Source organism: Betta splendens, chromosome 7 (assembly GCF_900634795.4).
Source record: "Betta splendens chromosome 7, fBetSpl5.4, whole genome shotgun sequence".
NCBI lineage: Eukaryota > Metazoa > Chordata > Actinopteri > Anabantiformes > Osphronemidae > Betta > Betta splendens.
Window position 1 is genome coordinate 10,393,811 of NC_040887.2, and position 22,370 is coordinate 10,416,180.

The 22,370-nt window shown below is 40.9% G+C and overlaps 2 protein-coding genes across 6 annotated transcripts in view; both read left to right on the forward strand.

The window, feature by feature from the left end:
• Window positions 1-6,267, forward strand: part of src (v-src avian sarcoma (Schmidt-Ruppin A-2) viral oncogene homolog) — an 18,606-nt gene extending 12,339 nt beyond the window's left edge. For 2 of the 5 annotated variants that reach the window (XM_029155976.2, XM_029155977.3), the window contains exons 4-14: window positions 76-93; window positions 462-560; window positions 1,144-1,170; window positions 1,340-1,443; window positions 2,004-2,153; window positions 2,249-2,404; window positions 2,775-2,954; window positions 3,060-3,136; window positions 3,235-3,388; window positions 3,487-3,618; window positions 4,036-6,267. In XM_029155976.2, the coding sequence (XP_029011809.1) occupies window positions 76-93; window positions 462-560; window positions 1,144-1,170; window positions 1,340-1,443; window positions 2,004-2,153; window positions 2,249-2,404; window positions 2,775-2,954; window positions 3,060-3,136; window positions 3,235-3,388; window positions 3,487-3,618; window positions 4,036-4,244 (1,306 nt within the window). In that variant the 3' untranslated portion in view covers window positions 4,245-6,267. The remainder of the gene's footprint in view (window positions 1-75; window positions 94-461; window positions 561-1,143; window positions 1,171-1,339; window positions 1,444-2,003; window positions 2,154-2,248; window positions 2,405-2,774; window positions 2,955-3,059; window positions 3,137-3,234; window positions 3,389-3,486; window positions 3,619-4,035) is intronic. The other 3 variants (XM_041071533.2, XM_041071532.2, XM_041071534.2) reach the window with 3 other exon arrangements.
• Window positions 6,268-6,977: 710 nt separating this feature from the next.
• mical1 (microtubule associated monooxygenase, calponin and LIM domain containing 1) lies at window positions 6,978-21,291 on the forward strand. Its single transcript, XM_041071588.2, has 25 exons — window positions 6,978-7,138; window positions 7,572-7,709; window positions 9,413-9,733; window positions 9,819-10,026; window positions 10,728-10,835; window positions 10,980-11,075; window positions 11,226-11,381; window positions 11,809-11,909; window positions 12,066-12,323; window positions 12,597-12,712; window positions 12,966-13,092; window positions 13,281-13,359; window positions 13,584-13,731; window positions 13,952-14,142; window positions 14,972-15,078; window positions 15,383-15,430; window positions 15,542-15,785; window positions 16,326-16,393; window positions 16,619-17,435; window positions 17,538-17,653; window positions 17,737-17,850; window positions 18,151-18,244; window positions 18,719-18,812; window positions 19,076-19,149; window positions 20,053-21,291. The coding sequence occupies exons 3-25, from the start codon at window positions 9,476-9,478 to the stop codon at window positions 20,253-20,255; spliced, it is 3,825 nt and encodes a 1,274-aa protein (XP_040927522.1). The 5' UTR covers window positions 6,978-7,138; window positions 7,572-7,709; window positions 9,413-9,475; the 3' UTR covers window positions 20,256-21,291.
• The last annotated feature ends 1,079 nt before the right edge of the window (window positions 21,292-22,370 follow it).

Below are 22,370 nucleotides of genomic sequence, written 5' to 3' on the forward strand. Positions count from 1 at the left end.
CTTTAACCCCTTTCTTTCTCACTGTTTCTTTTCTCTTTTCCAATTCTCTTTCATAAACCGTCACATTTTTTATAGGAGGAAGGTGAACTGCAGGTTTGTGGAAACTCTTCTTGAACTGTATTTAAATGTGCTTGTATCGCCTGAAGCATACGCCTTTGCTCTACATATAGTACTGATCTGCTAAAAACGTACAAACAACATGACTCTGGCCCCAGGCCCCACAGCCCTTCTATTACTATGGAGGCTAGTTGGCTTTGCAGCACTATACTCAATTTGGAGCAACTGCGGGCACATTATGAAAATGGATAATGAGTTCACTTTGACTTTTCCTCACAGTAAACTAGTGTGCCCACTCGTGGCTAATGTGTACTGTACAAGACACTGGAAAAACCCGTAAAGTCATTTTTGTTTGTCGTGTGTTGAGCGTATACAAAGCTGCGTGTCATCTTTTTCATCATCAGAGAGGGGGACTGGTGGCTGGCGCGCTCCCTGGCCACTGGAGAGAGTGGTTATATCCCCAGCAATTATGTGGCTCCATCTGACTCCATCCAGGCAGAAGAGTAAACCCCATTTTTTTTCTTGTTTAGTTTCTTCTATCTGTGTTTCACCAAGTGCATAATAGAAATAATACTCATGTTGGATTCCTACATATTGTTTATTTATTAGTTCTCAAAAGATGGTTTGAAACACAGATGTTTGCAATGAATTAGATGAGAAGATTGCTATCAAATAGCAAATTGTGAAAAACAAAAATTAGCTTAAAAATTTGAATGTGTAGTTATTGGACAGAGCTGCTATGTACAGTAGCTTGAAGTGACTCACTGAGTCACATGGTTCAGTATCTGGTCCAAGGTCACAATGCAAAAACATCTGATCCCAAGGAATTGAATCATCGATCCTAGGATTGGTTTCTACCTGCTGGCTGTTAATCTTTACTGTACAGTCATGAGTATGAGGCAAATCTTCTCTTCTAAGTCAGTGATTCATAAAATTTTGCCTTCTGCCAATTTTAACATATTTTCTGCTTTCATCTCTGGTGCAAATGTGCTGCTAACACTTATATGCTAACCTGCTTGCTTGTGAAGTTACAATAAGTCACTAATCATTTATAAAAACTTCCATTTTTGCTTTTTGCTCTACAAGTCATCTTAGACTGACCATAGAATCCAGGTAAGCAGCTGTTGTTGTTGCAGGCATTTGTATGCATGGGTATGTGCTGCATCTGGCATGGCAAAGACAGAGTTTTATTACCTGAGGCAGTAAACTCAACTCATACTTTGTCTCCTCCTCAACAACCAGATCTCATCTGTACCTCTGTTTTCACTCTCAACATCACCAGGTGGTATTTTGGCAGAATCACACGCCGCGACTCAGAGAGGCTGCTTCTAAGTTTAGAGAACAGAAGAGGGACATTTCTGGTGAGAGAGAGCGAGACCACCAAAGGTAAAGTGACTCAGCAAATTAAAAAAAACAAATGGATAAAAAGACATTTATCTGTGTTTAATATAAAATGATGTTAAATGGGCTCCAGCACATGCACATCTTTCTAAAAGGATAAATAGGAGGGTTTCCTTATAGCAGTGGGAGATCAGTCCCCACTGTTCACTGAGCGTCCTGCTGTGGCGTGCCAGCCGGTTGGCAGCGTGGGTTCAGAGGAGAGATAAATCAGGCAGATGGGAAAGGTTGGATGTGACACCCGTGGGACTGGAGATAGCTGTGATAGGCGGGCAGCTGCTCTGCTGCAGCAAACACAGGCCCTACCGGATCAGCTGCTGCTGTGGGCTTGTGTGCACATGTAGAGTGCATGATTCCTGGTAAAATAGCTATAGAATGTGGGAGAACTAGATATATAGATAGTTGAGCCACAGTGGTGGGGAGGGACTCGGGTGGGTGAGTCAGACAGAATTAGGTCAATGTGGAACTGAGGCTCAGGACTTCAGGCATCAGTGGACTGATGCTGCCCCCTGGTGGAGCAATGAGCAGGTTGTTACTGTGCTTTCTAGGTGCCTACTGTCTGTCTGTGTTGGACTATGACAACGCCAAAGGGCTGAATGTGAAGCACTACAAGATTAGGAAGCTGGACAGCGGTGGCTTCTACATCACATCACGCACTCAGTTCGTCACCCTACAGCAGCTTGTCAATCATTATCGCAGTGAGTTGCACCTACTGATGATCACCGTCTGTCTTTTTCCATTTGTCAGACACCCCCTTCCCTTAGCACTAACCCTGCTTTTTGTCTTTTTCCAGAGCATGCTGACGGACTGTGTTACACTCTAACTGACATCTGTCCGGTACTGAAGCCTCAGACTCAGGGCTTAGCCAAGGATGCCTGGGAAATTCCTAGAGATTCCCTCCGTCTGGACCTCAAGCTTGGACAAGGCTGCTTTGGAGAAGTGTGGATGGGTAAGTTGTGTTTTTGCTTCTTGAATAACCTCATACTGTATGTTAAACCAGAAAACAAAAGCGGTACTTTTTTTGCAGATATTTAACAGCAGTTCAAACCTCTGCATTCTTTCTCTTTATTGTTATTGTTACTGATGTAGCTGAATTCTCTAATGTTGATAGGCATCAATGGAAATTTAACCTGAGCTGGTTTGCAGCTGTGAGTTGTTTGAGACATATTATTTTATTCTGTGGACAGATATACATTACACACATCACCAGAGCTTTATCAGAGCAGATCTAAATGATATCAGAATTAACAGGTCACATTAATGATGAATGGTAAAAGGTGCAGCAAAGCATGCTGTTTAGAATCTCGTCATTTTATCAGGAACGTGGAATGGTACAACGCGGGTGGCGATTAAGACCCTGAAGCCTGGCACCATGTCCCCTGAGGCCTTCCTGCAAGAAGCTCAGGTCATGAAAAAGCTGAGACATGAAAAGTTGGTTCAGCTCTACGCTGTGGTGTCTGAGGAGCCAATCTATATCGTCACCGAGTACATGGGGCAAGGTGAGCGGGCCGTTTGTCTCATTATACAAATAATTTTCTAACCACTTCTGTTACATCTGGATATTTGCACAAATGAATATTCTGTTTGTTTGTTCTTTTTAACAGGTAGCTTGCTGGATTTCCTAAAAGGTGACATGGGCAAGATACTACGCCTCCCTCAACTGGTGGACATGGCCTCACAGGTTGGCAAACATAGTAATTATGTCAATGTATCACTGAAATCTGTTCAAAAATGCATTGTACTTATTAGGAATGACAAAGTGTACCTCTTTTTTATCAGATTGCTTCAGGGATGGCATATGTGGAGAGGATGAACTATGTGCACAGAGACCTCAGAGCCGCAAACATCCTGGTGGGAGATAACTTGGTTTGCAAAGTAGCTGATTTTGGTCTGGCTCGCCTCATTGAGGACAATGAATATACTGCCAGGCAAGGTGAGACTACCGAGACTTACAAATGGGCATCTACCACTTTAGAATCAGTGACCCTGTACCCTACAGCTCATTGTTGTCACCTCCTGATGACTGTTTAGGAGCCAAGTTCCCTATCAAGTGGACCGCTCCAGAGGCTGCTCTGTACGGCCGCTTCACCATCAAATCTGATGTTTGGTCCTTTGGGATCCTGCTGACAGAACTGGCCACCAAAGGCAGAGTACCCTATCCAGGCAAGGATCCAGACAAGTTTATAATTTTATTTTTAAATAAAGTCAGGAGTTGTTATGAACAAGAGGCGTTTTCCTCTTTTCTGTACATACTGAACATGAGTTAGCGTGTGGATAACTAAATCGACTCTTACATGACCTCTCCGTGCCCTAGGATATGAGTGTGGTATGAATAGAAATGTTTCGATCACGTCTAATGCTGTCAGAGTAGAAATGTTCATGGCAAGCACAACTGCTTCGGTACAGCTACCGAAGCAGCTAAACCGATGAAAAGTTGTGAAATTGTACCCTGTTTATTTTTAGATTGCACACACAGTGCAATGTCATGTTCTACCAGTAGAACAGCATGACTAGAACGGGTGTATGATTCACATTGTCAGTCTGTGGCTTGCAATAACAGCGACCTCGTTTCACTCGCAGGTATGGTTAACAGGGAGGTGTTGGACCAGGTGGAGCGTGGCTACAGGATGCCATGCCCAGTGGACTGCCCGGAATCCATGCATGAGCTGATGCTGACGTGCTGGAGGAAAGAGCCGGAGGAGAGGCCCACCTTTGAGTACCTGCAGGGCTTCCTGGAGGATTACTTCACCTCCACAGAGCCTCAGTACCAGCCGGGAGACAACCTGTAAACTGGGCTAAACACAGATGCAATTACTCGCTGTGGATGCTCAAAATGGAGCATGTGCACCTGTTTTATAGTGGATATGTGTATGAGTGAGCGTGTGCATGTATTGTGTAATGGGACAAAAAGCCAACAGCAATATGGGTACAATCAGTCAAGGTGAATTAAACAAATCAACAAAACTCGGTTCCTGTCCCGTTCAAGTTCAAGTTCAAGTTTCAAGGACAGTACTAAACTGTGGTATTAAAGTGTTGTTATAGAACACTTTGTCAGTCCAACCCCTCTATCCTTACAACCAAACAGGTAATTCTGGCTTCCTTTTATTCGTATTGTGCTTATTTCTACAGGCACTCCTGTAATGCAGTAAGTACACAAATGACGAGTCAGGTTTTATCACACTGTTTTGAACACAATTTTAAGCTCAGACTCATTCTTCTAGTTGCCACTTGAGAAGCATTTGAATTTTGAATTGTACAATTATTTACCAGTATATGTAGTTTATTTTGCTACTAACGCTGGGGTGGGTTTTCCAGCTGTAAAGACTGACACCATTGATTTTCTCATTGTCGTGTGCCATTTGGGCAAATTGTTTTATTCTGTGACCATCATACTGTACAGCTCAACACAAAGAACCGAATAGGCTCGGAGTTTGATTTTCTATTTTCTAATTGTGACTTTTCCTACAAACAAATAGCTACTGATCACCAATGGTCATCTCAGGATGGAGACGATTTGATCTCTGCTACAAGGACTTTAGTGCCAATGAAAATCTCATTTGTACTCTTCTTATTGTGTGAAAGTGTATTTTACTACTCTGAGATTTTCGTACAATGAAGTCTGACTTGTGTATGCTGGGGATATTTAAATCTAACTCCTTTGAGGGTACAATAGCATCATGTCTTCAACATGTCAGCTTTTTCTAAGCATTACAATTTAATTTAAGTGAATCACCTTTCAATTCTAACCTTCATTAATATGAAGATTTATATTTTTAGTTAGTCTCTGTTTTAGTTCTAGTGTATTTTTAAATTCACTGGAGATATTATTTTTTGTTTTGGTTATGCTTCCCCCAGCCTGTAGGGGGCAGACCAAGAGCATTTTCCAACCTTTACATAGACATAATGAAATCTATTGAAACTGAATTGTAAATATTCTTACTGCCTAATGTTTTGTATATACCATCACTATAATTTATTCCTTTTACATTAACCCCAATGTTTATTTTGCTGCCATTGTTCCTTATTGTTATGTTTTTTTGGGGGGTTAAATAACATCTGTCAATAATGACATAAAATTAGGACATGTAATAGCCTATAAAACATTTACGCTCCTTTTCGTGCACATATTTCTGAGAAGCTGTGTAAAGCTGACAAATATCAGCAAGCTAGCTTTGTAAACCCTGACTCAGCCTGTTGTATCACAACACTTGGACTATGTTGAACACTGATCATACAATCAAAACCACAAATGTTTACATTGTGGTAATTTTAAACTTATGTCTGTGCTGCTTTCGAGGCTTGTAAATGAGCAGGTAATTAACTATAATCTTTAGTCACTAAACATTTCAGATTTTCTTAGAAAGCCTGACGCCATGGAATGTGTATTTGTGTGTGTGCACTGCTGTTCCCCATACATCAACCGCTGTTCCATGGCATGATCTCGCAGTTGACATTATATTAGGCACTACTGATTTTGATTAAATGACAGAAGGAGATATGAGGATATTAATACAGTATATATATAGCAGGTACGTGACTGTGATGCATTATTGGATAAGTGCTCAAAGGGGTGTGACATTACTCGTTTCTTTTCCAGACCTGAGTCAGTGAATGTTTTTGATAAAAGAAATATGCAAAAAGTGCACATAAAGGGTCATATCTTCTGTATACAGCCCTACTTCAAGCCAAGAACATTCTGTTCTGTTGTTGGTCTCTATCCCACTATATATATATATATAGTGGGAGTTTTAAATTGCTTTGTTAAATCGTACTGCAATTTCCAAATTGTAATAAATTTGTATTTTGCTACTACGTGAACTCTATCTTGATTACAGAGAAAAGGGAGTTGGTTTGTTTATTTGTTTATTCAGGAACCTGACTATGCTTCTGTTGGTAATGAAAGGTGCATGACCATACAGTGGGTAGATTTTTCATTATATAGAATTCTCAGCTGTGATGGAAACTTTCTTCAAGAGAGCTACAGTATAAGGTGGTTCAGCATTATAATCAAAATACTGAAGTTTGTTTTAGATGATGTCCTTACAGGTCAGTTGCCCCGAATGAATACTGAAACAGGCATTCTTGCAACTTGTTTTAAAAGCTATCCGACGTCGTCACATTTACACACATAACGTGGGAATAAACAACGTGGAATTCTGTGTTTGGGGCTAGATACTTTCTTTAGTGCAAAAGTAGTTTGCACTAAAGAAAGTAGAATAGTAGATTTTATTAACTGAGATTTTCCAAACGTTACAGACTGTGAAATGTAGAGCTACCTTTACGCAAAACAATCGTTTTTAATAAATAAATCGATGAATATACGTAACAATTATATTTATTTATTTGCTTAAAGTACGCATAGTCATTTAAAAAAATGCAGTAACGCAGTGATCAATGGTTTGTACTACAAACCAGCTTTTATGTCCTCGGGCGTTTTGTGTCACTTTAGACACCTACTGTACCTATTGAGAGCCGCGAGAACTACGAGAACGAACTCGTCACGTGCGCCGGGGCTCGCGCAGTCTTTGCACCTCCAACGGAAAGCCCCGGAAGAGGCTCGCGCCGTGTGGCAACGGAGAACGCAGGTGAAGCGACAAGCGGCGCTGGCTCTTTACCCGCAAACGAAGACAATTAAGCTGGAAGCGACACCTGGTCCACAATGAGTGACAGCGCGACTGATTTGGTAAAGTAACATGCCACGACTCCAAACTGTTGTTTATTAGTTCTTAAGACAGATTTTTAGTAGCGGACGCACACATTTCTTACGTTGGTTAAGTACGTTAAACTTTGTCGGTAAATGATTAGCTTCATAATGTGCGGCTTCTCGACGCTCTTTGCAACTGCATCCCCACTGTAAAAATAGGCATTAGGCCAGTTAATGTTTTTAACGTGGGACTGGATAGCTTGAGTGTTCAACTATTTAACCTCACGGTACAGCATTTTAAACGTCGTTCGTCCACATTCAGTGTCCTCTTATCAGCTTCCTGTCACTGTGAGCGCTCACATTTCAAAGCTTCTTGTTTTGTGTCTCAACGCTACTTCTGGTCTGCTACGGCTCGATAAGTGAAGCAACTGGCGCGTCTCTAACTCCTTTCTTTCCCTCTGTCTTCGTCCAGCATTTCCCCCTCTGGGTTGGATCCGGTCAGTGTTTGTGCCACCGTGCTGATGGACCCAGCCTTTCCCGACAGACTGCGAAGAGCTTACACGTGTAGTAAGGCAGGGTAATCCAATCTAGTGGCTCTGAGCAAAATCAGGTCAGTTCACATTTGCATCCCGGTTGTTTTCTGTGGGATTCTCTGTGGCGTTGCTGCAAAAACCTGCTTCATGCTTAGACTTGCTTTACACCAGATGTTCATGGCTGTGGTATTTATACGTCACTCCTCCCCATAGGTTGTCACTACTACAAGTATAGCATTTGTAGCATTTAAAGTAAGCATCGTTTGGTATTCAGTGATTGGGTTTGGAAAATAAATGTGTATTAATCGTAGGACCTATGAGGATTTCATTGTATTGCTAATTTTAGTCTAGTGGCTTTTGCCTGTAAGGAGATCTGAGAGCTTTCTATGCCGCCTTACCACCATTCTCAAGCTATTTTTAGCCCTGTCACAAACAATATTAATGAATGAGATACTAACGTGCTGTTGTATTGTGTCTCTTTGTAATTGAAATCTAGATTATAATGTTGAGTTATGAGAGCTATAGCCCCCAGAACCACCAGACACAGAGTCAGCTTCTTCCCCCAGGCTGTGTCTGAGCTGAACTCTACCGGATACACACAGCAATGACTATTTGTTTTTCAAAACTATATTTAAAATTGTACTTAATTGTGTGTTTTTTGTGAGGGAACAAAGACGGAGTCAGACCAAATACAATTCCTTGGTTGTCCTGTGCAAACTTGGCCATTAAACTCTGATTCTGATTCTGGGTTAGTTTTGACATGCGGCCTTGTCTTTAGAAGCCACCTCATACAGTACTTACTAAAAGCCCTTTCCTGGCCTTGCTGACTTAACTTTCAGCCAGTTTGAATAATTCTCCTAATCACGCTGAATGAATATGGTTTAAAACGGACAGGAGGAGAAAAACAAATGTCACTGAGGACTTTTGAGCTTAATAGTTAACATTATAATCAGGTAATATTGTGTCACGTTCAAAGACAGGCACACACACGTAGTGGTCGGTCTGTGGCTGTATTATTAGACTCTGCAGCTCAGGCTGTGGTTGAAACTATAAACAACCTACTGCTTGAAAAGTAGATCAAGGTGATAAAATGACAGCTCACTTCATGCTCATGTTTTCCTTTTTTTGGTCTATTTTCAGGCTGCTATGAACTTGTTCTCATGATATAACGATGTCACATCGCTTGTTTCTTTTGCTTAGCTTTAGCTTTATATAATAGCTTTACATGCAATTTAACACACACAAAACTGTATGCTTCACTGTACTGTTTACTTTATGCTTTGCTTAAGCATTCTACTGCTAGAAAAGATGTCAGTGTTTATTGCAAGAGTGTTTCTTTAGAATATAACTGCAATATAAACTTGAATGGTATAATGACCTTGAAGTAATGGGTGGAACAACAATGTGGTTATATTTAAAATATTTAGTTTCCTCATTTACTGTGACTAAACTTGAGCACACATCCTGGGGACAATGACGAGGCAGCTGTGTGCAGTCCTTTCAGCATGAAGCCATCATAAAAACTAGAGATACAGGCAGCCCCAGAACCCAGTCTGAGGAAGTCAGAGGAAGTCAGTCATGACTCAGCTAGCCAGGTGACAAAACGTTAAGATCGTTTGAAGTAGAGAGGTGACTACTAGACTGCGTGACTACTGCACAGTACTGTAGTTAAAAGAATATACCACGTCTGTCAAATGAAAACAACAGCAAAAAATACTTGGAACGTTTACTTTATTAACTTGAAAGTGCCAGTACCATGATTTAACCTTTTCTTTTACAGTTGCTGTGAGAAACAAGAGTACCAACAAACAAAGGGACCAAACCAGTACTACCAGCTTCCATCATGGCGAGCCAGGACCCAGAAAATACAGCACATGCAGCATTTGACTTATTTGTCCAGGCCCAGAGTTGTAAGGATGTGAAGCTCCTTTTTGCTGAACTCTGCTGTCATCTTGACATCAGTCCTAATGATTTTAGGGGTTTTTACCCCAAATTAAAAGAGAGACTGAATTACTGGAAGGCCAAAGTCTTGTGGACAAAGCTGGACAAACGGGCATCTCATGCAGATTACCAGCAAGGAAAAGCCTGCACTAAAAACAAGGTATTTATTATTTAGCTTTATTTTACCCTTAATCATCCTACTGTATTTCATTAAAATCTTACTCTCACTACTTTGGCTCTCTAAGTGTCTGGTCTTAGGTGCTGGGCCATGCGGCTTGAGGACAGCTATTGAGCTGTCCCTGCTTGGAGCTCAGGTAGTGGTGTTGGAAAAGAGAGAAGAATTTTCTAGGAACAATGTCCTACATCTTTGGCCCTATACCATCTGCGACCTGCGTGGACTTGGTGCTAAGAAGTTCTATGGCAAATTCTGCACCGGTTCACTGGATCACATAAGTGAGTAAATAAGTGAGTTTTTTTTTTTTTTTTGTATTTTTGGTTAATGGGCAGTCTTAAAAAAAACATCTAACTTTGTTGATGTTAAGACACTTTTATACTGTAATTATAACTCTAAGTGCAGAGAAACTAAATTAATCATTCTAATTTTAGAACTGTAGTTACGGCAAGAATGGAAAAAAATATCACACTGGGATCTAATACACTCAGTAATCTAGGTTGTGTAGACAGATAAGAGGCATAGTGTTTGTTTTTCATTTTCGGTTTGATCGTCTTTAGGTGGAGGCAAATGTGACAAAGGCCAAAAGGACAGGTAGACTGATGATGTCACGTAACAACAATAACTTCTCTTTTAAATCAGTTCCTTCTGATTTGACTTGTGAACAGGTCTATTTGAAATTTTTGTAATTTCATCCAAATGTCATTAAATGTTTAATTACTGAAAGACGATTATCAGACATTACAAGAATTTTTTAATAAAGCATAATTTTCTACAAAGTATATTTTACATAGCTTTATAACATCTTCTTCATATTGCCATACATTATCTGCTTATACAACAGCTTTCACTTAGACACAGTGGTAATAAAACTAGCCTTTCATTGCAGCCATAGCGCCAATTAACTTTTTACTTGCGTGACAGACTGCACCTCTAGTTTACTGGTTGTCTGACACATTTTCAATAAATATGTGTATTTTAGGCATCCGTCAACTGCAGCTAATTCTTTTGAAAGTGTCACTGCTGCTTGGAGTGGAGGTCCACACTGGAGTGGAATTTCATGGATTGATTCAGCCTTCAGGAGAAAATGGTAGATCTGCCCTCCAACCAGTCATTCTCCACACTAGTTTCCTCAGTACAGCACACACACTATCTTGTGGTGGTTTTATAGTGTTCATAGTAACACTCTTATGAACCAAACTGTACGTAAAAGTGAAATATTTTATTATGACAGGCTGGATGGCCCAGGTACATCCTTCCTCTCATCCTGCTTCAAGCTTCCAGTTTGATGTCTTTATCTCTGCTGGAGGTGGCAGGTTTGTCCCCGATGGTGAGACGAGCACTCATACATGCTGGGTAAAATTGTAACATTTCAGACATTTTGCAAGACCAAACACTGACTATACACAAACATCTTCTGACTGCCTTCATTAGCTCAGTTTCCCCTTTTTATTTTTTTTCATTGCTTTTTTACTCACAGGATTTAAGCACAAAGAGCTGAGGGGCAAGCTGGCTATTGGCATCACAGCCAACTTCATTAACAGAAACACAGCTGCTGAGGCACAGGTACCTGAGATCAGTGGTGTGGCCCGCATATATAACCAGAAATTCTTCCAAGAGCTTCTCAATGAGACAGGTAGGTATTTGTCTACAGTGACAGTCATTATCCTGAACATCTGCTTTTACTGTTATTGTGCCTCTCTGGAATGCCCCCAATGCCCTCAAGCTTTATAGCGGAATGTCCACAATGTCAAGTTGGGTTCATTGTGAAAGGAGCCACAGTGCTGTTAATCTATGACATGCCTAAAGTGATTCATACTGTAATATGATTCACTTTAGATTCCTTACACTCTTATTCTTGCCCACCCACTTCAGCAATTGTTTTCTTTCAATCTCGCTACCCTGTCCCCATCCTTTTTCCTATTCCTAAACTAGTAGAAAGGTATAGCATTGTATATGCAAAAGTTAGTAATATGAGAAAATAGGTAATATATTAAAAAAAAAAAACTCACTCACATATGTTCCACTTCACCCTCTCTATGTATCTCCATTTTCCATTCTAGGTATTGATTTAGAGAATATTGTCTACTACAGGGATGACACCCACTACTTTGTTATGACTGCCAAGAAGAAGAGCCTGTTGAAGAAAGGGGTCATTAAACAGGTGAGAACAACACTTTACCATCACAATGTGCCATTTCTGTTGGCATTTACTGCATGCTTGACCAGTAAAAAACAGATAATGCATAAATAAGTATGAGGTCTCTTAATGTCAGCAAAGGTCCCTTGAGTAATCACACATCTCACACTGTCTTTGCAGGACTATACTAACGCAGAGCAACTTCTGACTCCTGGAAATGTGGATCATGAGGCTTTGTGTCACTACGCATATGATGCTGCGAACTTCTCCACTAGTGGAAAGCTGCCTCAGCTCCAGTTTGCTCAGAGCCATGCTGGCCAGCCAGATGTAGCCATGTTTGACTTCACCTGTATGCACCGCGCTGAGAATGCCTCTATGGTCAGAGAGAGGAAAGGAAAGAAACTGTTGATTGCTCTTGTTGGAGATTGCCTGGTGGAGGTTAGTTTACAGTGATAGTTTGGGTAGTGCTGTGGCATTAGGAAAATTGCTGATTAAGCTTTTAATATGCCAATAACCTTTCAAGGCTGAAGTATACAGTATGTACTGTATATGTTTTTTTTTTAATACCATGAAAGACTAGGTACTGTAACTAATATCCAATTCATCACTTGACACACATGGTCCTCATTTAGCCAACCATTAGAACTCATGATTCATTTGCACAGCTCTATTAAGCACTTCCACCAAACTGACTCACATTGTTCTCTGCAGCCTTTTTGGCCTCTGGGTACAGGAATTGCTCGTGGGTTTCTTGCTGCGTTTGACACAGCGTGGATGGTGAGACGTTGGGGAATGGGGGCTCCACATCTCAAGATCCTGGCAGAACGGTGAGCACATGTGACAAAAACACAGTTAAATCAAAGTAACATCAAGAAGGACGTGCTTGATGCAGCTGTATCCTGTTTCTCTTAATATAAATCTGAAATGTCTAATTTTAATTTGAGATGAATTTTAAAATGATAGCATGTCTGGTGTCATGTTTCACCCATTAAAATTGCAACTTTTTTTCATCTGAGTCACCATCACTTAGTTTTCTAAGTATGTGTGTAATTTACTGTTTTCGTCTTGAAATAAGTACAGAGAGAGTATCTACCAGCTCTTGTCACAGACAACACCAGAAAACACCAGCAAAAACTACAGTGCCTACAGTCTTGACCCTAAAACACGGTACCTGAGGGTTAACCTCTCATCCATCCACTCAAATCAGGTTGGGACTGGGAAATTTACTTTTAATCACTCTAAAGCCTTTTGAACATAATGAGTAAAATTAATAAAACATGGTCTCATAAGTAAAGGTAATCTTGTTTAAATAGACCAGTAGAACAAGAGGTGTGTTTCTCATGTATAGATGCTCATAAGTATCAGGAAATCTAATCTAGCTTTCCCTTACTTCAGGTGCTGCACCTGTACAATGTTGATGTATCTCAAACATCAATCAAAAAGCAGACGGACAAGTTGGGTAACATGCGTCAAGGTAAACTGGTCTTTAATGTGAAAACAAACAGGCCTGTGTAATGTTTACAGTATTTCAATATTTTTTTTCCAGTATATTCATCTCCCTTGAGCAAACCACCAAGCTTAAAAAGGCTTCTACATCATATTTACAATCACTTAGCTGCATTATTAGACAGTAATTGTGAGGCCCACAAATATCTTAGGAACATTATTTGATTAATTGTCCTTTACTTGTTCTTCCAGATTCTGTCAGTGGTTTTGAAGGGTTGTTGAAGTGGTGCCAGAGAAACACTGCATGTTATGAGAATGTGAATGTAACAGACTTCACCCAGTCGTGGATATCTGGAATTGCTCTGTGTGCTCTGATCCACCATTTCAGACCTCAGCTAATGTGAGTCACTCTGATTTTCATATGGTAATGCAATTACTGTAGGCCTCCTGTTTTTAAGTTTTGTTTTGAGATACTGCACATGCTGTTAAATTATGTATGTGTATGTATGTTCTTTGAAGGAAATAAGCCTCAGGATTCACATAAGTTTTATTGGAAATGTGTGTCTAAACAAACGGCAGTTAAAAGAAAATGTGATCAGTTTTGCTATAATTCTTTACAGTGACATGAGCACCCTAGAGGAGTCCAATGTCATTCACAACAACCAACTGGCCTTCAGTATCCTGGAGAAGGAGCTGGGCATCCCACCTGTCATGTCTCCTACCGATCTGGCCAACAGTGGTCAGATAGACAAGTTATCCATGGTGCTCTACCTTACCCAAGTCCAAAACGCTTTAACTTTGCCAGCGAAAGGTAAAGCTCTGAGAATGTACAGGAAGTTGAACAAGGCAAAATTTCAGTGCCTTAAGCTTCTTCAGTCTTTTACAGTAAAGATTTTCTTTATGCTTGTCATTTTACTGTGGTTTATGATCGATCGGTTATATTTTTAATGCAGGTAAGTAGGTTACCTAGACACTATATTAGCCTCATCATAAAAAAAGTTGCATATCCTCCCACTGAAAGATGTTTGGTGTTCGACACACATTCAAATCAGCACTGTCTCTTTAAGAGCCTGCTACCCAGAATTCACTGGGCTTAAGTGGCCAGTGCTGTTCTCAGATGCTGCTCTCGTGCACTAAGCCAGCCCGGCAGCAGGCCGAGCAAACAGCTGGATTACTGTGGTCTGGGCTGAACAGTGTCTCCTGAAGGGGGATTTATTGTAGCACTAAAGGGTCCTTTCTTGCAAAGCAGAGGTGTTTGTACACCACCGCGAGGGGTTGGTGCCCTGCAAATGAAATCTCAGCATTAGAAGGCGCTGATGAGCTGAAGTGGGTGTGATATGTGCGCTCCCTCTCTGTGATGCTGTGTTTCTCCGCTTGGGATCTGCTCACTTAGGTGAAGGTAGGAGGGAGCTGTCACTCTCCGGTAACCTCATCGAAATGATGATAGGCTAGTCAGGTTAGAGCAGACGCTAAAGAGTTTTAATGCAGTGCAGCACGCTGTAAGAGAGATTATCAAATACGAACGAAGCGAGGACCTACTGTGAAGATCATTTTAGACAAGATATAATCTGCTGCAGTTAGGGTGGTGATAATTTTATATAAACAGGATTCTGATTTGTTTTATTTCCTATTGGTTACAGAACCTGCAGGCTTGGTGCAATCACCCAAGTCTCTGACTCTTGCAAGGACACAGTCAGCTATCTTTTTTCTGAACAAGCTGAAGCACAACTCTCTGCAACGGCGCAAGGTACGCACACAGTGACTTGAGTTCAGTGTTTACACAGCACCTGATAAGCATCTTTTTACAGCCAGGGTTCATATTGGCCTTTGAGTCTGTGCATTCATGGGGATGGTGAATCACAGACGTGATTATTCTGTCTGTGTTTATGTGCTTCATGTTAGGTGTTATATCACATTGTTCTTTGTGTTATTCATACACTTCAATTTTTAGTCGCTGATATGATCAAATGTGGCTATTTAATATGTGACTGTCACATAGTCAACGTGTGATTTTTTTATTTTTTTTTTTTATTTATTTATTTTCCCCACAGGAAAAATTTACATCTGAGAGGCGAGAAAGAATGGCAGAAAATGAAAGTGTGAGTTGCGTTCCAATTAAAGTCATTCTGTGCAATTCTTAAAATAAAAAAAGCCCCAATGGTCAGTGTGTCTTTTACAGAACCTGAATCTTTCTTATATGGTTTCCTCAGATGGTGCCAGCTCCTCTTTCCCCTGAGCGCTTTCCTACAGCTGATTCTGCTCCTCCTCTTGAACCTAAAACCGGTACTGGTGTGTCTACGACAAACAGCACCGAGTGTTACTTCTGCAGTAAAAAGGTCTATGCACTTGAGCGCATCAGCGCTGAGGGCAAGTTCTTCCATCGGAGCTGCTTCACCTGCCATCAATGCGGCATCACACTCAGGCTGGGAGGATATGTCTTTGTTGAGACTACAGGTGAATACTGTTATATTACAGTATAGTATAGTTGTTAGCAGGTACTGGAATTTTTTGCTAATTCTTGCAATAGCCTTGTTTCCAGTTGGTTGTGGGCATGTTTCAGCCAAGACACGTGACACAATAAATGGAACCCTTTATTTATTCATTTAGGTAATTCATGTATAATTGACAAAATATTTATGCTGTTTTTTTTCTCAGACACTGATTAAAAAAAACTGATTAACTGAATCTAATCATCAGCCACAGATGCTGCTTTTTAGATTAAAAATTAAACGGCATAGAAAACCAAACTCACTTTGGTGGCTGTCAGAAACAGTTTTGTTCGCCCGAATGTTAGACCATTCATTCACATAAATTCAAATCAAAGATTTTTGATGCATATCTGCAAAAATGACAAAAAAAACACAGCAGAAATGGCAAAAAACACAGTAGTGTCATTCCTATGTGCTACCACTGTAATTTGCTTTGTAATTCTTATTATGGGGGCTGCCATTTAGTGTGGATGTTCACTTGACAATGACTTTTTATCCTCCTCAGGGAGGTTCTACTGTGAGCCGCACTCAGAAGGACTGGAGCTGGAGAGTGATGCTCAAACATCATGTGAGGTTGGTTACTGAACGAAACAGATGAAAACCATGTGTTGCCTAATGCTGATGAGACCATGTTGATTTCTTGTGTTAATGATGCTAGTGTTACACAGTCTTCTGTTGCATGACATTGTATGTAGTGTTTATTTAACAGCAGTCTGTGGGACATTTCATACCAAACATGGGATTTGTGTTCTCTTTAAATAATTTTTTTGTATGTTTTCTTTTTTTTCCTCTGTTCAGGAAAATAAAGAAATTGACAAAGTGACATATGATGAGAGCAGGCTTTCAAGTGATGATTATACACCATCACCATCAGATGAGGACTATGATTTACAGTGTGATAGGTCTAAATCTAAAGTGTGCACAAAGTCACATAAACTGAGTGGACCGGACCATCATATTCTGGAATCCAAAGTATCCCAGGAACCACATACATCTCAAGATCTTCCATCTGGAACAGATATACCAGCATCTACAGAGGAGGAGACACAGGAGCTCCTGCTGACAGGGCCCTGCCCAGTCCCAAAGCCTCGTTTTTCTAGACAAGTCACACCAAAATCTGAATCCTCTCCTCCAGTAGCAAAACCTCGCACAGTCCACCTTTTCACACCCTCCACTTCTGAGAAACCATCACCTCTGACCCCTGCAGATGAGATCTCTAAAGCACCACCGGGCTCCCACCTTAAGCAATCGCTGAAGAAGCTCCAACTCACTGAGGAGGAGAAAAGCCAGTTGGTCAATCTTCAAAGTCTGAGCGGTGACTCTGACTCAGAAACCCCAGGTGGATCCTCGTCATGTTCCTCTTCCTCTGCAACAGCAGGAGGTCCCAGCCCTCCGAAACCAGATGGCTCAAATGGGCAAGAAGAGGAAGGTTACTGGAGCGGCAGCACCGCAAGTAATTACAGAGAAAAGAGGCAACGACGCGGCATTAAGAAAAAAGAGCTGCCGAGTGGACAGACCAGGGTACGATCCAAGTTTTCCCCCTGGAATCTCTCTTCCCCGAGGATCAGCAGAGACACACGACTCAGTGTCCTCGTTAACCATCCAGGGAGAGGAGGTAAGTTCAGTATAAGGTTGCTTTGATCTTTTACCGAAGAAAAATGGTTAGAGGGACCCACACAAAGACACTTGACACAATATTCTTTTACATTTCCCACAGAAACATTCTCTCACAGTGCCTCAGAAGAGGGTGCTGATGGGGACAACGATGACGACGATGATGATGACGATGATGAGATGTTTGAACGAGAAGATCTTGCCTTGTGTGATAAAAAAGTACACTATCCCTTAATTCTACATGACGGGGGGACATGACATTTTCTTGTACACCTATAATAATAATAACACATTACCTGTAGTTTCAGACAGTGTCATCAAATCCTGTGGAGGCTGAGAAAATGGAGCTGAAGAAGATAAGGACACTGGAACGTCGAGCCAAGAGGAGTGAATTACAGCGACTGCGGAAAGCTCAGGTCTGCCTCTCTCAACAACTTTATTGCTTTTTTTGCTGTTTGTTGTGCGATTATAGCTTTGGTTGATTTGGTGACACCTGCGGTTACTATGGTAACAGAAACTGTAATCTAATGCTGCCCAGAACAGCAGCCTGGGGGCGGAAATGCTTTTTGAGCAGCTACAGATTTTGTCAGAAACAATGGGAGAGCAACTGGTCCATCAATTTATAGCAGTTAAAATGCTTTTATTCTGAAATGGCAGCAGGAGAAAATGTTTAAATGCCTAAATGAGCAATAACTTTGTATCTTTATGGGTAACAGTCCATCCAGAGGAGACTGGAAGAGATTGAGGTTACCTTCAAAGACTTGGAGGAAAAAGGTGTTGTGCTGGAGCAAACGTTGCGTGGAGAGGCAGGTAAGAACCTAGTGAAAGGGTATAGTAGTTTTTAATTCCTCATAAAAAGGTCACGTGGAAAGAAATCTCCAAAAATAAAGCCTTTATTTTATAAGAAAAAAACATTTTTTCCCACCATACAATGAAAAACATTGTTATGGAAGCAGACAAGAGCTTCTGTTGATTTTAATGGCTCATTGGCAGAACAACCAAAGATAAAAGACTCTTAATACTTTTATACGAAATTAGACAGAGCCCAGTTTTACTGAAATTAATATCTTGTTGTATCAAACCTGTTCTGGGAATTTTCTACAGATTAAATTGAACTTCAGTAACTGGGCCTTGGTCAGAGAGCTCAGGAGTCGCTCAAACTAAAAGCCTTTCCTGCAGACAAACTGGATGTTTCGTCATACCACAAACATAACATCCCACTGCATCAACAATTTCCGTACAGACAGTCTTCCTCTTTTTCACACTGTATTTTGCCACTTTCAGACAGCAGCGGCCCTCCTGATACAATTGAGCATTGGATCCAGCTTGTCCATGAGAAGAATGCATTGGTCTCAGAGGAGTCCGACCTCATGGTGGCGTAAGTGTGCACCTTTTAAAATGGCCCTCTTATAATTTTAAACACTGATTACACAGTAAGAGCCTGTTGAACTGGAAATAAACCAAGCTTTTGCACAAACAGTGACGACAGAGCTCAACCTCAAAACACTTTACTCTTTGTGCTGATCAACCTTGTGGTTTTTCAGTCAGTAGAGTTAGACTCCACTTGCTTTATGGCCTATAATAACCTGCCTCAGGTGGGAATGTTGACACAGCTAAGCTCATGTTTATTTTCTTTGTCAGGTCTCGCCAACTGGAACTGGAAGACAAGCAGAGCATGCTGGAGTTGGAGCTCAGGAAATACATGGAGATGAAAGGTGCCCACATAAAAGCCTTTGCAATTTATGAAGTGCCAATTAACAACTGCAGTGATCTTACTGGAAGTAGTAAATAGATGTCATCCCCCCACCACCACCATCATTATGGGGTTGTTGAGTGTGTCCTTCCTGGAAGGCTTTTGATGTGGCCTTGTTCTTGAGACACTTGGGGAGGAAGACACAAAAGTACATGGATAAAAGGAGGTAAGGTGAGGGAAAACAGCAGAGCGCAGTGAGTCAAGGAGGTTCCCCAGAAGATTAAACTTGTAGCAGCTTAACTAAGTAATAATTCTGATTAACCTGAGCCATCTTGATCTAAAAGCTGTATCACAGCTCAGTTTTTAGCTTAGCCTAACCCAATTTAGCCTAGTGGTCTGAAACTATATTCTAGATTTTAAAGGATGCTGATGCAAGCAGATGCACGGTAGGAGGATTTGATTTCTCTTGGTAAAGTGTTTAGAATTAACTGAAGGCTTTTTAAGGAGGCTGGAGTCTTTTTTTTTAGTATTAGTAAGGAATTGCAGTAGCTTGGCCTAGAAGTAACAAATAAATGTATTCATTTTCTAGCGGCTTTGAGAAAGATTTTTGCACTACTCTTAAATTAGATGGAGTCTACTGGCTAATTTTCAGACCTACTACATGTTAAGAGTGACTCCACAGACAGTGGCTGGTTCTCTGATAAGTTGTGATAGAGGCATAGGAACCTCCAAGTAGTAAATGTTGTTGTAAAGAGAACTTTTTGAACACACATCCTGCAGCTACACCTGACACCACAAACTGTAGAACATCCTCTGTCTTCAGATCTTTGACTCAGATAATGGCGAAAGTCTGCCCAAAATGCAACGGTTTTGTTACACATAGACTTAACTTCACCTTCAGTGTTTGAATGTGTTTGTGTAACAGAAAAGACCCCTGAGGAGCAGGCGGAAGAAGAGCGGATCCTTCAGCAGATGATCGATGTGGTGGACATGAGGGACTCTCTGGTGTGTTTTCTGGAGGAAAAGAGGCTGAAGGAGATCAGCGAGGAGCAAGAGACTTTATCCATCTTGGAGGCTAAACGGCACTCCAAAGCAGAATCTCAAGTTCACTGGGCATCAGGCTATTAAACACACACACACACACACACACACACACACACACACACACACACACACACACACACACACACACACACACACACACACACACACACTCCATATAAGAGTCTATCCTGCAACATTGGAACCTGAAATGTAACTTTTGCAAAGCCAAAGATAATACCTCATTGTTGTAAAGGGTTATCCTCCAACCACAAGTGGTCCATCTGTGAGTAAGAATGAAGAGTGCAGGTCTATAGGCTAAATAAATATCCGTTCTCTAGAGGGAGAACAACTCTCCTGGAAAAGAACTCTGTTGTCATTTGCACTATGGCACCCCCAGACAATAATTATGACATCCTGGGACTGGCCTGGTTCATTGTCTGGTGTCCAAAGTGACAAAATCACATGATGACATGAAACAGATTGCTTTGGCAACTTAAAGGTAAATCCTGTTTGATGATAGTTGGGTTTGCATTTTAATTTTTAATTGTGCCATCATGCTTAACTGTTATCATTGACAGAGAGAGACTGTAATGTGCAGTGGATAATAAAAGCCTCCATTATTTGAGTAGACAAAGGGAAAAATGGGGGTAAATATATATATATATATATATGTAGTTATGCTTTAGTGTAAAAATTAATTGATAAATTTCTTTTTCTGTTCCAGTTTCTATTTCTGAATGTTTTTGCATTTTATGTTTCTGAATTTGCTAGCACTTCATACTCGTCACCATGTCCTTTCCTGAGTGTTGGTCAGTTAATCTCAGGGGTTGGTAGTTTAGCTCTCTTGGATGAGATTAAGGTTTTCACTGTAATGGCCTTCAACAACTCGGCTACTTTTAAACTAGGTGTGTCACAGGGAACGTAAGGAGAATGACTGAGAGAGACCAAACGGGACTGACTCACCTGTTTATACACTGCATCATTTTTTTCATTTGCAGGTGTCTTTATTCACTAGTTTGCTGTTAGTGAAAGTGAGCCTTACATAGTCCTTGCTCTGCTACCATTGTGTGCCACCTGGACAGCACTTCACAGTATATAAAATAAAGTTTATGCACTTTGATGTTTTAGCTGAGCAGTTTTTTATAATGCCCCTCTGATGTGTTTAGTAATGCATGCATACCTGGTGTTCTGTTCTCAGGTGTTTTGTTTTAACCTTGGCCAGTGACTGCAGGTACGTATGTATGTACACAGATCAGCTGCTGCTGCTGTTCATCCTTTAACCTCTAGAGGGCATATTTGTCTAATCATTGGCTATTGGATACTATTGGCATGGGGGGCATAGAAATGTGATTATCTCACAGCAAAAAAGAGCTGGATTTGGATCTTTCCATATGTGGAAGTTGAATGTCACCTGTCCAGGAACAGTCCAAAGACAAAACCAGTCAGGTTGATGGGACACTCTAAAAGTGCCTGTAGATGTGAGTTTCAATGGTTGTGTATGTGTGTGACCTCCCTAAACAAGGGAGGCATAGTAGTGTAGTTGGCTTTGGGTCTGTGGCTTATGTATCACGCTGCAGCTTCCTCTTACAGTCAAACGACGTGCAGCCACAGTAACTGGACACCAAAGTTCCAGACTGAGTGTGAATGGCCGTGCTAGTATGTGGTGTATGATGCCTGTCACCCATTGACAGCAGGAAAAGTGTTTTAGCACCCTTGTGACTTCAAAAGAGACAGTTCACATTGTTATGGCCTTGGGCTAGACGTTTGTGTTGTTGTGTCTGTCTCTTTGTCATCACTTGTTTGGAATCTGTTTGTGGAAGACTGGTTTGTAGCCAAGACTGGTGCTTTGAAAAAAAAAATAAAAAGACCCAAAAAATAAATCAGCTCTTATATATAATCAGATATTTTAGATAAGAAAACCCCAAATGGACGTTGATGTGGCCAGATCAGCCATAGCTGGTGAGATGAAGAGCAGAGTAGTAAATTGGTGAAATGATGAGCCTCACATACCCTTTTTATACAAAAGAGATTTATGAAGATGAACCACTAGGAAAAATGGCCAGCATTGCTCTGCTCTCTGGACATCAGGTTGTTTTTGTTTTGTTTTTCTAACTCTGATATGATTTTTCATAATACATCTGTTAACCTGAAAGGTGCTCTCTGCTGAACTTGACCTTGGTTCCTTGGACTGTACAAAAC